Source organism: Melospiza melodia, chromosome 4 (assembly GCF_035770615.1).
Source record: "Melospiza melodia melodia isolate bMelMel2 chromosome 4, bMelMel2.pri, whole genome shotgun sequence".
NCBI lineage: Eukaryota > Metazoa > Chordata > Aves > Passeriformes > Passerellidae > Melospiza > Melospiza melodia.
The window spans coordinates 57,831,608-57,849,551 of record NC_086197.1 but is presented as its reverse complement, the minus strand read 5'-3'; the positions used below and the strand labels follow the sequence as shown (position 1 = coordinate 57,849,551).

General features: G+C 37.2%; 1 protein-coding gene across 4 annotated transcripts in view; it reads left to right on the top strand.

The window, feature by feature from the left end:
• The first annotated feature begins 483 nt into the window (after positions 1-483).
• NR1H4 (nuclear receptor subfamily 1 group H member 4) overlaps positions 484-17,944 on the top strand; it is a 35,998-nt gene continuing 18,537 nt past the window's right edge. For 2 of the 4 annotated variants that reach the window (XM_063154806.1, XM_063154804.1), the window contains exons 1-3: positions 484-632; positions 5,834-5,973; positions 13,887-14,249. In XM_063154806.1, the coding sequence (XP_063010876.1) occupies positions 5,889-5,973; positions 13,887-14,249 (448 nt within the window). In that variant the 5' untranslated portion in view covers positions 484-632; positions 5,834-5,888. Of the gene's footprint in view, positions 633-1,318; positions 1,412-5,833; positions 5,974-9,930; positions 10,083-13,886; positions 14,250-17,944 lie in introns of those variants that run through there. The other 2 variants (XM_063154805.1, XM_063154807.1) reach the window with 2 other exon arrangements.

Here is a 17,944-nt window from a genome sequence, read left to right as displayed (position 1 = left end):
GATGAGCCCAAATCAAAATGATGCAATTTTTTTAGAGATTGTTGCAGATACAGGAATTAAACTTTAATGTCCTTGCATCCTCTGATGGTGACATTTATAACCTATTCTGCTTCAGTACTCAGTGTAATGCTCAGTCTCCATAAAAAGTATGAAAAAATAATATAAAGATTAAAAACCCAAGTTTATGTCTTGGAAAAACATCTGGGCTCTTTGGATGTGAAAGACGAGGCTGAAGATGTCATAAAAATGTACATGTGCAAGGAAGGTTTTATAATTAGCAACAAGGTACTATCACCCCAGTGTCTGAGTTAACTTCCCCTCTGCACTCGATCAGAGTATTAACAAGCATCTCAAATCTATCTGCTGATGGTCAAGCTGGAATTCACAACATTTTAATACAGCCCATGTTTGGAGAGTTTCGCAAAGAAAGAATTGTTAATGAGTAATCCTTGTCCATTAGGGCACTGAGCCAATAAACCCAAGCTTTGATTCATTGTGTTATCACTACAGGCTTCTGCTAAACATGAAAGAAAAACAAAACAAAAATGTTCCTATGTGAGAATCATTAGGATACTGAACTGAGTGAAGAACTGTCTTACATCCTGCCATCTGCAGTCTTCCAGAAAAGAACAGTAAGTAATAATTCCTTAAACTGATAGCTTCTTGCTGTTGCGTAGTATAAAAGTAATTTTATCACCTGAATTATTTAGTAGATGTTAATGGATTTTTTGACCAGAAACAAAAATTAAAGTGAAGAATAATTTAAGAAGTCATTTCATCCACAAAACTGTCTCAAGAGTAGGAATTCCCTTTGGGAAAAATAATAAGGTGAAAAAGAAGGTCATGTGGAAACTTCTCTTTAGAAGCTGGCTTCTGTGTGTCATTGGAACAGAAGATGTAAGTTTGATATTGAGACTTTCTTGCAACAGCAGTATCTAGTTAATTGTGTGCATTAGCTTTGAAATTTTTTCTCCTTTTAGAAACAGGAAATATTTTCAATGTGATTAATGGGAGAACAGAGGAAAATCCAGAAAGGGAAAATTATTTGTTTCATACATAATTTTCTTTGACAGTTCTGTGTCACATATTTCAAGTGCATCTTCCAAAGTCGAAGATTTTAGCACATATTTCACATAACTAGGAAAAGTAAAAGAGGGCTTCAAATTTCAAGTGATTTGAATCCATTGCTAGTTTTTAAGAAAATGTAATTCTACTCTGAGTGTTTCTGCTACTCATTTATCTTCAGGAAACTATAACTGTGGCAGAACACATTTCACTTCTGAAAATGTTATTTTTATTGCTATTGCTTGTGTTACAGGGAACCTAAATATTGGGATTTATATTGGAATGGCACTAGTCTAAATAGCAGTCCATAAACAAGTCAGAAGTGGAGGACTTGCAGATTTTTCAGGTGAGGCATGAAAAACATGCTGGAGAAAGCAAGAAACACAGAAATGGTGTTTAGGAGGTAATCTCAGGCAGTCAGAAGCTGGCTCCACTCTTTGAAATCACTTACCTGCTTACAGAAATGTCATTGATACTTCTCATAGAGTTTTCAGTTCTACTTGGGATTCAGATACCTGCCTTTGCTTCAGAATTAAGAAGTAGGAATATTCTATTATTTTTTTCTGCGTCCTGTGTCTCTTTCCTGCTCTGATTTCAAACTCCATATTAAGAAATGCAAGAGAAAATTTCAAATAAGCCCAATAACACTCGTCCTGCCTCTGCTTCTCAAACTTGCTGGTATGGTTGCTCACGTTTTGCAAGAGTTGCTGTGTAGTTGCCTGTAGTGCTGTGCTTGCCAAAATGACCTGAGAGCAGCAGGCTGGAAATAGAGAGCATGAATCTTCCTAATGTTGTCAGGTCCCTTTGATACAGTTTAAAACAAACAGGTAAGCAAATAAAATAGCTTCTCAAATAACTGAGGCACTGCATTAAATATTCTACAGAAAGGCCATGAGGCCACATCAAAAGCCTGTGAATGAGATGGGAATCCATGTTCCCATTGATGTTAACAATGTTTGGATTGGGCCATAGATTAATGATGTTACTGAAATTTCTCTTTGAGCAATAGGCAGTCAGATGTGTGAAGAATAGGAAAATATTATGGGACAGATGGAAGGAAATGTACTTCACTAATATTCGTGAAAGATTTTGCATGTGCTTTGATACATCTTCCTTTGCTGAGTAATTGAAGTAGATTCAACTGTTCTTTTGAAAGTAAACCACAATTAGAGCCATCATGGATCTTTTCTGGTGATCAAATGTATTTTTACATTTGCTTGAAAGTGTGGGGCCATTATGCTTTCATTTTCAGTGAAGCCAGTTGATTCAACTTTAATTATTTCAGTAAGAGACCTGGCTTTGCTGACACAGAAGCCAGGGAAAGCTTTACTATTGACCATAGCAAGGTCAGGGTAGTGCACAGATAAGAGCCCACAATACACCTGAAACCTAGAGTTCAATGATAAGCCCCATTGTCTCTACATACATATTTGTATACCTCAATGTACATGTATCCCATTAGAAATCTGAATAAATATGTATATACACCCATACAGTGGAAAAACAAGTCCCATATATAATAATATACTAGTAAATTTTCTTAGTTAAACATAGAACATATAAACACACATGGATTGTTCTGAAGTATGTTAAAGGTTACATGTAACAAAATTTTATGCAATTCCAAGCTTCTAACATGCATTTGAAGACAATAATCTCAAGCAGTTGTGCACATATTTTACTTTATACATACTGGTCTCTGTTTTCCTTTGCTTTATATTTTAGCCTATGAAATAATCTCCAAAAGTGGTAGAGTAAATTGGTTTATTTAAAAAGTTAACTAAAAATATTTGGAAAAAAGAATCTTTTTAATTTATCACATACTTTTTCTTTTCTCTTGAAGGGCTCTTATTTTGGAGAGCATATTGATTTCCTGTGCTACCATTGCCTTTATTTCAGCTTTTACATGTCAGATGCTCTTTGTTTTTGTTGTTGCACCTCAGGATGGAGTATCAATCCAATACAGTGACCTACATTATTTCCCAGAACTGAACAGTTATGGAGTAAGTGTAGCTTCAGTGCTCTGTACTGTGTACCTAGTGTAGGTCTTGGAGCTGGAAATCAGCACCTGCTGCTTTTAAATACATGTGAAATTAATTATATGGGTACATCTAATGTGGGCTAGATAGCTCAAACCAGGCTGGACTCAGGACAAAATCAAACCCAAATATCAATCAGTATTTAATGAAGAATTTGGTGTTCAGTGAAATCTTTTACCAAAGCTAGATGCATTGGAAAATATATTTCTGGTATTTTTTATGGTGATCTTGTGGCTTGCAGAAACCCCAAGAAGATAGGAGTAATCTCTTCCATGAAATCTAGTAAATTGTCAACATCAGCTGGATATATTAAAGACAATGAAGTATTATAATGAATGGGGAATTGTAAAATCATCATGAAAATTTGGCTTGAACTGAATCAATCCAGACAAAAATATATGTGGCAGAAGGCATAGAGTTACAAAACTTGTAATGTCGTACAATAGTGCAGATTATTAAAAATATGTTCTCAAGATTCTTACTATCAAAAAGGTAGTATTAATAACATGAAGTTTGGGTCTTTTTGTGTGTGTGTGCAAAGAATAATAGATTCTAAGGAGTCCATCTTGAGGTTAAAGAGGTCATTATACAATGACATGTTAAAAATGGAATGTCCTCAAAGAAACGAGAAAAAATTTTATAGACATATCAAAGAGACTATAAAAACATAGACCTTTAGAAAGTTTCTAAAGGCTTTCTGTAAGCCTTTAGAAACATAGCTTGCCCTCTTTCTTCTTATTTGCAGCACAAACTAGCAGGACGCAGAATATAAAACTTACAAGCTAAGAATCTATGCATTGAAAGTCTGAGGATATACTGGCAGTAAATATCTTTAAATAGATGTCTTCCTGGGACTGTATTTAAAGTACTTTTATATACCTTCCAACATTCCCCAAGAAGATAAATTCTAGGCTCTGTATTAACAGAGAGGAATTCACAATCGCAGTGCTGATGTTAGGTGTTGCAGTGTTAGGCCCTCAAACAGGGGCTGATGAGGAGACATGAGAAGTAGTAGTGTCAGTGGTGGAGCAGTCTTCATGTCTGGCTGTAAGGAGAGCTGGTCCTGCAAGGAACTCTAAGGACTGGAAGGAAGATATTCAAGAGCTGGGACATGAGGAAAGGGTGCTGATGGTCTCTCTTCTGTGGTCTTCAACACAGAAAAATATTCATTAGCCCTCTGAAAAGACCTCATTTTGATGATTTTCTTGCTGGCCATTATAATCGTGCTGACTGCCACTAGCTTCTCCCATCACAGAACACTTCTAATGGGCTGTAAGAGGAATCCCATCCTAAGGGTTTGTCATGGGTGTTTCATGAGAAATCTGTCTGTCAGGAATTTTAAGACCTTAAAGCCATGTGAGTAGCCCCACATCTTGATTTCAGCAGATAACTTCCCTGGAAAATGAGGCAGCAAGGCACTAAAATGGTTGGAATTAAACATGGACGTAGTGGGGTGGCTGGGCTGGTTGCCAAACCCCATCCAAGATACAGGGAGTTTTTTGCTGTTGCAAAACTATGTTTCTGTGCTAGATTTGAGACTGTGTTTATATGTGATTTGCCTCAAGAAGCCTATCTGGTCTGTGATACAAGTAGCTTTTGACATTTCTAAGTAAACTGTTTAAATTATCTCTGGGCAGACATTTAAAATGCATCTGTCTAATTAGAGGGCCTCTGTTTATGTTAAAAAAGAACTTAATGAATCCTTACAGACAAATCTGAATATAATTGCAGAGTGTGCTTGTCACTCACTCTCACAAGCTACTTCCCAGCCTGCCCAGCACTGGGGCCTCCTGCAGCATTCACGTTTTTGTCAGATGATTTCATTTCTCCTCGAGGAACATGCTGGGCCCTCACTGGGAAGCAGACAGGGCTAAAACTCTCAAATGCCTTCAGTGAGTGGAAATGCAGTCCCAGGGACAGTCCCACGGTAATAAAACCAAATAAAGAATTAAGACTGTAAAACAAAGTAAAACAGATTGCTGACAACTTTGTGCAGAATCCTCTTGGCGTCCTCTTAGTGAGACATTTCCTTGTTGGAGCTCTCTGTTCTCCTGCTGGTCCTGCCTCAAATGCAATCTGGAGCTGGCACCCAGGTGAGCTGGGCAGGGGAGCCCCTTCCAGGGCTCTGCCAGCCTCGCCAAGGGAGGGTTGTGTGGCTGCTTGAGACCAGAGGGAGCCAGTGGGCAAGCCTGGTTATCAGGGCAAGGCTTGGCTTTCTGCTGTTTCTGTGTTTCTGTGGCTTTTCCCCATCTATCTTGTACAGTAATTACTGAAGACAAGATAAAGATCTGGTCCCTAGAAATTAAACTCGTTTCCCATCTGTGTTCTTCTGGTCTAACCATAAACTTACACTTTTTCATTAAGTGAAAACAATGAAATGATGAAAGGGTGGTGAAAAATAATGCAAACAATTGGTATTGCATGGTAGGGGGGCTGGGCAGCATGCCCTCAGGAGGTCAGGCTTCTGTCTGAATATTTGAATAAATTCGGGCATGAATTGCTATTAATTTAAAATGACCAGAAAGAGAGCAAAAAATATGCCACAGCAAGGAAAAAAACAAACAGGCTGGATGTAGCTTTTTATTTAAAGGCTGAATTAGGTTTTGTAATTTCAAGACAATGTTTGTTACAGCAAATATTGAAACAACCTCCTGCATTCTGCTTTACACTAGGTACACAAAAGTTAGTTATCTTGTTTTAAATATTCTTTTTTGCTTCATATTTTTCAGGGTCTCTTTTCAACCTCCTGTTAAATCAGCATATTCCTCCTGAACTGAGGAATAAATGGGATCTGAAATGAATTTAATAGGACATCATCAGCTAGCCTCTGGTGATGGATTTCCTCTTGCTGAAGGTCCTCATTTGTTTGGTAAGTCACCACACTGGGTTGAAATAGCAAGCTGTCCTATACCCAGAAACCCAGGAGAAAATGGACTGAAATTTCAAGTCGAGGATATTAGGCTGAAATGTGCCAACCTTCTTGAATCTTCAATACCTAGGAGAGGAATAATAAACAATAGATCTGTGGTGTTAATGCAATCCTGCACGTTATTGCTCTCATCACTGCTCACAGCAGAACCTGTAGGTTGTTTTTGTGACACTCCTGATACTGGAGATCATTTGGCAAAAACAGACCTTTGTATGGAGGCTGGATGTTTCCTTCATGTGAGTCACTTAAATCAAGCTGAGCAGATATATTTCCAGTTAATCTGTAACGAAATTATAGTGCAATGTATTTGCATTGCCATATTATGCAAATTTATAAAAGTAATTTCACCTAAATTAAAATCCCTCTCTTATTATGGCCGTTAAAAACTTATCCTATTAACTTCAGTGCACAAGAAAATTTATAAAGCAGGCTGGAAGGTTCTCCTTGCTCGTTTCACTGAATTTTTCAAGGCTAAGCATGAGTTTGTTAATAAGTGAAAAATTCTTGGTCAATATTTTATAAGCATGGATAAGCTGTTTTCTGGTATATGTACCACTAAGAAAAAAAAAAAAGATAATAATAAATTGTTTTAGCCTTTCATTTCACAGGACAGTGGGTCCTTCATTGAGTAAGCTATTATACATTGAGGGCCTCACACACAACAGAGACCCCCACAAAATGCTGCAACACTTCAGAAGTTTGCAGTCCAAATAAGATGAGAATTCTGCCTTTTTGAGTGCTGGAAAAGCCAAACACATTCCAATTTCATCTGTGTGAAACAAGAGTAGTGCCTGGGGCCCAGAAGGAAGGGCTCTGGCACCCAGAGCCACTCCAGCTGCAGAGCTCCTAGAAGTCAGGACCATCTCTACAAGTCAGACCACTTGCAGTGTCCTGGCTCCACACAATCAAACTAAAGCATTATCACTAATGGTAGGCAGAACCCACTCCATTATTGTGTGTTACCAGTTTTTATCCCTCTTTATGTTGGGGTTTGGTTGGAGAAATGTTTTGGAGTTGTTGAAAAAAAATATGCTAACAGCTGAAACACTCCTTTGCTACCTTTTAATTCCAGTGTCAGGCCATGATATACAGAGAGGAGAATGATGTTCAAATTTTATATCCAGTTATCTTTCAAAACTCCTGCATACTGAGCTACTTCAGATTTTTATTAAGACATTCCTCCCCAATATCTACTTTTTCATTAATTATTTCATTAATTAAAGGAGTATATATAAGGTTGCTTAAAAATACAAGGAAGAATGCTAATGTAAAATACTTTCCTTCCTTACAGGGTAATCTTACTTACAAATTGTGAAGCTTTCAGAAGAGGCATTGTGTCTCTCATTAGAGGTGTTCAGAGCTTAGCACAATGGAGATTTAATTCAAACTGACATTTCTGTAACATAAAGAAATAATGTATTAAGGAGTTGAATCAGGGGTCTTAGTAGGAAGAAAACTTAGGACTCCTGCTGTGTTTCACTTAAGCTGACTTTTCTTTTGTGGGGTGTCACTCTAATATGGTGTCTTTTTTGCTTTTATAGCTGGAAAAAAAGCTTATGAGAAATAATATGCAACTGAATGCACAGAGAAAGTTACTCATTGTGAAAATATGACTCCATCCCCACAAAACACTTGTAGGAAATGGCTTTGTCTCTCAATTCTTTATCTTTGTAAATTATTTGCAATTTTTGTCATTCCATTTTGGCAGGAAGTGACTTATAAACCCCAGAAAACAGGAAGAAAGTTTTTCTTTTAGATAGTCCTTATAATGCACATTTCTTTTAGGTCTTCTCATACATTTCAGCTCACAAGTTAAAAATTGCTGGCTTACAGACATTACCCTTTACACAGTCTGTCTCCTTTATTCAAAGATGCACACTCTCATTCTGTAAAAAAACCTTGGAAATGCATTTTGTTTTCACTCTGCTTTATTCAGTCAATGGGGAGAGTGTTCTTAAACCTTCAGAAGCAAATCTAATTGCTACTCCAAACATTAACTCCAGGTTCACGTCTTTCAAAAAGAAATGTTGTCAGTTCTGAGTTGCTTGTGCTTTGAGCCTCATGGTTATTCCAGGGCACTTCTACATCCCAAGCCTCAGGACTCCTAGATGCAGCAGGTTTCAGAAAAAAGGTTGTCTACCTTTCAGTAGATGAAAATTATATGTTGCCATTTTAAGAGTATATGTCTAAGGTAAAGTATCTCTGGATGTCTTTGGAGATAGTGTGTTTTAACTATAGTTTTTCACTTCTGCAGTTATGAGTCCCTGGGGAAAGGGCCTCAAAATGCAAATGAGGAAGGATCTTTAACCTAGTTAAATTCAGGGTCCTTCCCTTCGACCCTGTCTTCTTGCAAAATTGCTTTTTTTCTAACTCTCTACTCAGAAAAGTTATATATTTGTGTGGCACCTGAAATATATACAGTATGTAACTCAAACTGTCATTTCTATGATAAGTAGTTAGCTCCATTTTATTTTCTGTGAAAGCACCTCATATACAAGTTGCTGGTATGCAGGATACTAAGTGTGAAACTTCGGATATCAGAAACTGAATTATTTCTAAGAAACTGAAAAGAAAATAAAATTCTTAGTTTGAATGAACACCTATTTCAAGTATTTTCAAGTATTTCAATTATTGTTGGTGGCCTGAAAATGTTTTCTTGTAATGTGATGCTAAAATATAACAAGACAAGAAATGCCAGCCTCACTGTAGATGTCTCTAGCTGGGAAAGAAGGTTTTGGGGGGAATGAACACTCTTAAAAGCTGTTTGGAAAAGGATGAGGACAAATAAGAAAAAAAGTATCATGTAACAAAGGGGGGGAAAATCCAATATATCTAAACTTCTCAATGAAAGAACAACAAATATAACTGAAACAACAAATAGAACAGTGCCAAAGAGTAGCTTAAAAGACTGACTCCTTTTAAGTAAATCTGCAAATTTTTTTTCTGCTTTTTTTCTTGGCTTAGTTTGGTTTGGTTTGATTTGTGGTTATTTGGGGTTTTTTAGTTGTTCTTTTGTTGGGGGGTTTTGGTTTATTTTGTGGGGTTTTTTTGTTTTTTGTTTGTTTGTTTGCTTGTTTTGTTTTGTTTTATTTGGTCTTTTTTGTGTGTGTATTTTTAAAATAAATAAGAGTAATGAAAAAGTTGTTAGGGTCAAGTGTCCAAACTGATTAAACAGCTTCAACATCATAAGATATATTAAATAACTTCTTGTCTTTGGCACCACCTGGCAGTTGATGCAACATCTGGCTTCATCCCTGCAGAGAAGATAATTAGGCTCATAACTGACCCCCAAATCAAAAAGAAACAAACCAGCACAAATTAAAACAGAAAACATTGGATGCATAATAATTATTAAGAGAGCCAAACCAAACAGAGTGGCAATGTGGGTAAAAAAATTAATGAGAAGGACAGATTGGATGTGGCTTTCAGCAACCTACTTATGAGGAAGGTATCCCTTTCTATTTCAGGGTTTGGAACTAGGTGATCTTTAAGGTCCCTTCCAGCCCAAACCATTCTGTCTTGTCATGCAGGTGTGTCCAGTATGGTCTGAGCACTTTGGCCTTTTTTTGAGAATGCAACATTTCTCCACTTAAAAAACCTGCTTCCTGTGATACTGGGGTGGTTAATCTACTGTACAGAACCACGTGCCCTTACCAAATATTGATTGATAGAAAATTTGTTTGTTACAAAACCCCAATAGGTACAAAAATACAATGGCTAGGCTACTTGGAGCCATCCCCTCAAACTGGTAGCCAAATTTTATCCAGGTAAATCCACACTTGGAGCAGACATTGTTTCCGGCATCTACAAACAAGTTGCTTGTAATGAAGTTAATTAGTAAACTATACAACCCCTGGTCTGTGTCACTCCTTTCTAATCTTAAAGAAAGTTCTCACAGTGAACAGGACACAGACAAAGCAGAATTAAGAAGTTTTATGTACATGTAGACTTTAGGAGGTGAAAAAGGAAAAAGAGAGGGAGAGAAGGACTGTGGCACCTTAAGGAGAATGTCTTTCTTCAAGAAATGGGCAGACTGAACACAGTCTGAGGTAGGATATTGCCATATTCTCCCTTGGATATTTTTGTTATCTATTCTTGCACTCTTCCTAAAAATTGTAGGATGCTAGTAGGCTTTTTACACCAAGTGATCCTTAAAAGATGCACAAATAATTTGTTTGGAATTAAACCAGGATTTTGATAATGGCTATGCCATGGTTTCCAAATTACCTAATTCTGGATATTGTTATTTTATTATGTTCCTTCATGAATAATGAAGGAGAGCCAGGGGTTCATATTTTAAACCTTCTTAGAATTTAGTTCTCTTTGTTGAACTTTATATTAATGGAACAATAACTTTTATATTAAAATGTGATCTCTTTGTAATTTCTGTTATATTCTGCATAAAATCATATTTACCTTGCCTAAAATCTCAGTATCATTCTGCAAACTAAAAACAGTTTCTTTATTCCTGCAAGGAATATTTCTACAAGTCAAATATTTTTTGAAGCTTCTTGTAAAGTATTCTGCGTAAAATTTAAAGTAACAAAAGTAAAACTCTCTAATAAGTTTCAGTTGCAAGTAGAAAAAAATATTTGTAAAACCATGATCGTACACATGTGAAGGTTTCACTTTGTTTTTAGTAAGCTGTCAATATTTTTGTAAAAGGTTTTAATTGAAAAATACTTATTTACAAAATATAAGATCTTCAAATTGAAAAAATATACAGATGTAATAAACTTAACATTTGTGTGTGCTTAAATAGTCTTTCCTTAAAAATCTGAAAGGTATCCCTCCAGAAGGAAAAAGAAATAAGTGGTTCAAAGTATTTAAGATCACACAAACAAAATGTCGGTGTAGTCCAATGAGCTCATTTCTGATTTCACTTTCACTGCTTATGCTGCTGCCACTGCAATGATTTTACTGGGCTGCTCATGCTTTAGTTGCATGAGAGCAGTCCATGCCAGACCTTTATTAATATATATATCTGGAGAAAAGCTTATGTACGTTCTGCTTAGTAAGATAAGATTACTTTTCTTCTGTGATAAGAAATTATTTAGTCCAGACTCTCATGTACAGGTTTACAGGTACATCATGCTCAGGCCTACTTAAAACAAACCAAATCAAAACCAAACAAAAACCCTCAAAACTTGAAGTTAAACTGGGAAAACCTACATAGTTGCAACCTAATTATCTTCAAAAATTATACTGGTCGTTGAGCACTTCCCAAAGCTTAAGCTCTTTTACATAAAATAAGGCCATGTTCTCTCAGTCTCTCTCAAACCTGTCTGGTTTTCCTTTTCCCTTCCATTGCTCTGAGCATGGACTCAGTTCAGCTAAATTGTTTGAAGTGTCTGATGGAAGGAAAAAGGAGGTGATATGGGCTGTTTGTCTTTTTTTCCTTTTTTAAACTTAATTAAGATTCTTTTTTTGTTGTTTGTTTCCTTTGGAAGCAGAGTAGAATTAATGATTGGGAAGATTTTTCTAAACACACTTGTAACCCAAATGGCTCTACAGTTGTTTAAATAAACCCCCAGTATTGTCTCAGGATGTGCTGCAGTCCTTTAGTAGCTCTGAGTTTTTCAACAAGCCCTGATATTTTTTTCTGTGGAAGGAATGTCGCCTTCTCTTTTTGCTCTTTCAGAGGCCCAAGCAGTTCAAGAGGCTGGTATACAGCTTTTTGTGGAGTTTCCTGTGTATGGCAGAAAGCTAAAAATCATGTCTTTTCCTTTTAATTTTGGGATTGTCCCACTTTCTTTTAGCAAACTAAACTAATTAACAATGAGCAAATGAAAACAGATTTCCACAGCGAACAGATTCCTTTCCAAAGAGAGACTGAATGATTGGGTATCCCACAATTAACCCCATATTTACCATCATCAAGGTACCTGAGGTACCTTGACCAGTCTTCATGAGCAGCAGTCTCCACAAGTGGTAAATACAGCTAAAATACCACTCGTTAAACCTATACTGGACATGAAATCTTTGCTGTCCTCACCCTTTACTTGTTTCATCGCTGCTGTGGCTGGCAGGTATCAGTGACAGATCTGCATCTGATGCATGAAGCTGTAAGGTCACTTCCAGGCTCTTTCATAGAGTCCCCAGATGCCCTCTGTGTGTCTATACTCTGTTTAAATGGCATAACCTTGGATTCAGGGAGTGCCTTCTGCTACTCTGCTTCTGCCACTGCAGCACTTGGTGCCCTGGCCTCTTCCAGAGCAACAAAAAGCAACCGTAATTAAACTAATTGCTGGTAATAAAGGGCACCATTATTCTCATTTGGTTTTGTGTCACCTTTATCCAGACATATATCTCAGCGCTTATTCTGGAACTGGGACCTCAACACTTGTGATTGGCAAAGATGTGCTGTGGGCAATAATAGAGAAGCCACAAAAACCCAAAACAGTCTCATGGCTTCTGCAGCATGGTAAAATAGGAAGGGCAGAAAGCTGCAGAGCAAGAGTATGAGACCTTGAAAGTGAAAAAGCCAGTGTAATTAAAAGATCTGTTTCTGACATTAACTGAAGTGAGACAAAGGAGTGGGAAAGATCCCCCACAACAGATTTTAATTATTTTTGTCATTACAGATGTTCCCTGTTCTTAACTGTTGGCATTTCTTCATTGTTTTTGATTCCTCACAAAAGAAGGACACTTGTCCATGACCAATTTTATGTCAGCAAAAATTGGAGTTCTTCTGAAGTATTATTAAGTGACGGTCACCAATGAGCATTAATCTATGATTTTCCTGTAAATACTGCTGTTGATTCAAATAAGACTGGACTGATCATCTTCCTGGAAATAGGCACTCTTTTTCTCAGACTCTCTTCTTGGAACTATTGAAGGAATTGAGTCAGAGTTTTCACAAAACCACAAGATATGGCCCTCTCCAACATAAAATAAGAAATAGTTCGCAAATAACTTTTAAATTCAGCTTTTCAGTTGTTTGATGTGGACTGGATTTTACCTACACCATCCAGGGACTGCTAGATGTTGCTGTGCTTGGAGTACAGAAAAGAAAAGAGGGTTTAGTTGTCTGCAATTTAAAATATGCTATTTGATGAGCAAGGTCAAGGTAACCTCCAGATACCATGTTGATCCCGACAGGAAAGGTTGCCACTCCTTGTGCCACTGCCAGCTCTGTTGCTGGCTCAGGGGTGACTAATGCTGGCTTACAGAGGTGCTTCCCATGAGAGCCTCACAGCTGCACTGAATGGCACAGGGGCTGGGCACCAGGCTGCAGAGGCTGGATGGTGAGAAGGTTGCATTTCATCACTTACATTAGGAATATCATTCTTGTTCTTTCCTGGTAACCTCACCTTCCTATTTCAGGCTCTTCTTGAAGGCTTATTTCATGTTTTCAGTCTTCTAATAAAGCCTCACCCTTGTCATTTTTCCCTAGTGAAGTTTTTGTCTGTCATGATGTATTCATTAAGAATTAATACAAATTAACATGATGTTCGAGTCTTGATTTAGCCTTCACCAATACCATGGGGGTTTTGCCATTTGTTTGGATTTCTTCCATTCTGCTTTTAGGCCTAATTTGGGTTGTTAACTTCTCTGGGGTGGGGCTGCTCTTTCTAATAAACTGAACGGTTATATGGTTACCTGCACAATATTTTTCAAGATTTTTTATGTAACTGCAAGTGCTGGACATTTCCACCAATTATAAAGGAGTGTTTGAGAATGAATAAATTATTTTTAAAATTTCTTGCAGTGTATTTGTGTAGCAAATCTGAGTTTAGATAATGCAATCTTTGTGCCTGGTTTTTGAGATAGATGTCTGGAAGCGGAAACTTCTCTGATAACTAAAATTTCATGGTAGTAATAGAAGTTGGTTTTGCATTATTATTTTCCAGGTGTCCTTTCAGAACCAATGAGTTCTCCAGTGCAAGAGGCAGATGTGTCACCTTATGCACAGTACAACAATGTGCCATTTCCTCAAGTTCAGCCTCAGATCTCATCGCCACCTTATTACTCCAACCTAGGCTTCTACCCTCCACAGCATGAGGAATGGTACTCCCCTGGGATGTATGAACTCAGGAGGTTACCCTCAGAGACCTTTTTCACAAGGGAGACAGAGATTATGGACATCCCTGCAGCCAAAAAGCCCAGACTGGGCCACTCCACGGGAAGAGTGAAAGGAGAAGAGCTCTGTGTGGTCTGCGGTGACAAAGCCTCTGGGTATCACTACAATGCCCTGACTTGTGAAGGATGCAAAGGTAGGGTGAAATCAGCTAATGGGCACAGCAGCTACTCAGGTTTTTTGGGTTTGGTTTTTTTTTTTTTTTGTTGTGGTTCTGTGGGCTTTTTTAACTTTTCTTGTTAATTTTGTCCAAATCATTAAACATACTAGAGATTTGCACTTGGAGCCTGTGTACCCTGTTCTGCATTTCCCCCAAGGCAGACTGGCAGTGTCTCCTACCACTGCCCTATGGTTCTACAGCATGACAGGCCAGCCTCCAGCTCTTGAGCACCACTAGCTTTTGGTGAACTGAAGGACAGCTTTCTCTGGACACTGGCAGCCTGGCTCTGCTCTCTGTGGAAGCCGCTCATGCCGTTCGCTGCCTCTGGAAGGAACATGCCCATGGAGGCCCCTGGGAGCTGAGTGCTAGGCTGCCCTAGAAAACAGCTAAAACCAGCCCAAGTGCCTCATGTAGGGTGCATTGAAGGGAAGTAAAAGCTGTCAACCCCCACCTGCAGGCTGTTCCCAGGGACTCTCTTTCCCCCAGCTCCCAAAGGATATGATGGGTGTCTTCAGGTTTGTGAAATTAAAGGATTTCTAGTTCTATACTTTCTTCTCAGGATAGCCCCTATCTGTAGGGAGGGAGCTTCTTCAGGAAGAAGGTTGTATCTGTAGGACAAACATCTTGCTTCTTAAAAGAATATTATTCAGATATTATTATATCAGGATAAATGTGATGTAGAAAATCATTACTGTCATGGTAAACATGATTGTCAGATATTTTAGCAGAGAGGGACAAGAGATTATGTCAACTATCATACCTGAAGAAGTATAATATACCTGTGACAAGGTTGAGGTACATTATGGCCAGAAAAATAGTGCCCCATTTTTTCATCCTGTTCTGCGAATAAATATTTCAATAAAATTTCTGTTTTATGGATAAAGACTAAAGCATAGTCACTACCAAATTACTAAAATATCTTAATGTGGAATTCACTGTTATAGAGGGTAGACCTGGACCTAATGTGTGCTTTATCTATCACAGAATCATTTGTGAGGGGAAAAGAGATCACAAGAGTCGAACACTCAAAACATGAATACAGTCAAGGCTCATGCAGTTTATTTCAATAATTCCAATAAATAAGAGATTCATTTATTTCTGCTGTCTGAGTGAATAGTCTCAGAGTCAAAAACTGTGAATTAACTCATATTAATGCTGTCATTATAATTCTGGTTAAACTCAATTTTGATGTGACAATTCCTAGTAATGATACTGTTAAATTAATTCTGTTGGTAAGCTGTTCCTCCTCTTTATTAACTGCAGTATTTAATGTGTGAGAAACTTTTCAAAGACTTAAAATTACAAACTTTGAAATTTGTATAAAATGTTTCTGGAAGAGAGGTTAAAGCTATCAGGTATATATTCAGACTAAAGCCCATGGTGAAAGGAAAAGTGCATCCCCTTCCCTACTGATTCAGTTTGAATCACTCTATATAACCATAATTTTACTGCTTTATTGGGATAATCTGTTTTATGTTTTTGTTCTGTTTCATGACTGCAACATCAATTACAAAGAATAGTACCCTTGATCAAACATAGTAAAGGTTGAATTACTTAAAGATAATGGATTCTGTTTCTACAATAAATTTTAAAGGTGACTAAAGTACCAGCTGATTCAGTAAAGACATGTGCTGAGGACAGTAATTCTGTCTGACAAGGCAAAGCAGATACCATGTTTTCTAGATCTCTTGATCATCCTTGTTATCTGTGGAGTTTTTCACATGGGTATGCATTACCTTCAAAGCATGGAGACCAAAATTAGGCTCGGCGCTTCAGTTGTGCTCTTATCAGTGAAGTATAATAACTACCTCACGTGTCTGTGTCTTGAACCTCAGATGAGATTATCCCTCCTTTTTGCAACAAGACTGCTAATTCATGCTCAATGCGTGCCCAAAATAATATGCAGGTCCCTTTCTGTAGGACTAGTGCTCACCTTGGAGCACCTCTGCTCCATTGAGGCAGTGGATGTTCTTATTCAAAGGAATCAGCTTTGCACATATTTTTATGGGATTCAATCCTCTGTGATGAATATGTTAATTTTTTTTATTATTATTTCTTTCATGGGTAATGTATTCAGCAACACTTTCCATTCCCTTTGGTTTTCTTTCTTGGACAGGCGAAACAATATTAGGATCTTATCTATTGTCCTTATGACAATATTCATCTGAAGATATTGGCAGGAGTATATATATATATATATTTCTTAATATATTGTCATCCATAAACAAATATGTATGAACTATTTCATTGGTATTTTACATAATATTTACAGCACAAGGAACAATACACTGTGTTTAAACTTGCCACTGTGGAGATCATTTCTGAAACAATCTTTGCAGACTAACATCAAAGACATTTTAGTACAGCCTCAGCCTGGACAGTTATACTGGGTTTTAAGGGCCATTGCTAGGTGTTACAGGACAAGTGTGGCATAATGTTGTGCTTGTTTAATTAAGCCACAGAATGAGTTCTGTTGAAACAGAAAGTGCTCATCTTTGAGATCCCTTTCAACCCCAGCCATTCTGTGGCTCTGTGAAAAGCTAGTTACACATCCCATCCATGCTGGCTTGCAGTAGGAGTTTTTGCAGTATTCAAACCACTCCTGTGCTGCTTGATGTGTCTCACACCAGACTAGAATTCTTCTTGCAAAAAGGGTCCCTCTTTAATCTTCTCCTTACACTAACACCCACCATGGGGGTATGGGGCAAAAGAACGCCAAAAGATGATTTGATGGTATGACAGAGCAGAGCAGGTGCTTTGTTAGCAACTCTGAATTTCAAAAACTTTTAAATTTAAAACCCTTCAGGATGCCAAACAGAGATGTTTCCAAAGCTTTCATCTAATCTTTTTACAGCTTCCCTCCTTCAACTTTCATAATTTCCATGAGAAAAAATCAGCATCAGTAACATTGGAGCAGCTCTACCATAATTAATCATATTCATGAGTATCTCAGAACAAAGAAAATTCAACATTTCCAGCCAACATGAGCTTTTTGTAATTTGGCAAGATCAGATAAAAATTAGACTGTGCCAGAAAAACCTTCAGCTTTTGGGACTGCTAACCCTTTGTTAGTTTAACATATGTTGTTTCAGAATTTACCTTTAAATTTTAGTAAAACTCCCCCTGTTATAGAAAGTCACATTTCTGGCAATGTAAATTCATTTTGAATTAGTAGTGAATAATATATACAGAAATTTCATTCATACCAAAAGCTAATTTCCAAGTTAGTTATGAAGAAGTCTGTTCAAAAAGAAAAAAATTATTTTTCTCTTCATTGCAGATAATTTCACCTTTCTTTTCAAGAGAAAGTATTTGACTGCTTGAATATTGTTGGTTCCTAGCTTTTGCATCCATATTTTTGCCTTTTTCTTTCTTGTATTTCTTTAAAAAATTATTTATCAATTTTTTTCTTTCTTCCATCATGAAGTAAATGCACACCTTGTGAATAGGTTAAGTGATAGTCATCAATCAGTCTTAGAATGTTATAAATATTTGTGCAGAGCTTTTCAGCATTTACTTCTAATTAATGTATCATAAACAATACAATTTTAAATTTGCAAATAAAACAATGAATTTTATAAAGCAGATGCAGTTGCCTTTAACTGACAGTGAGAACTTACAGCTTAAATCCAGGCTTTTTTTCCTTCCCTGACCAGTAAATGGTAATGTAT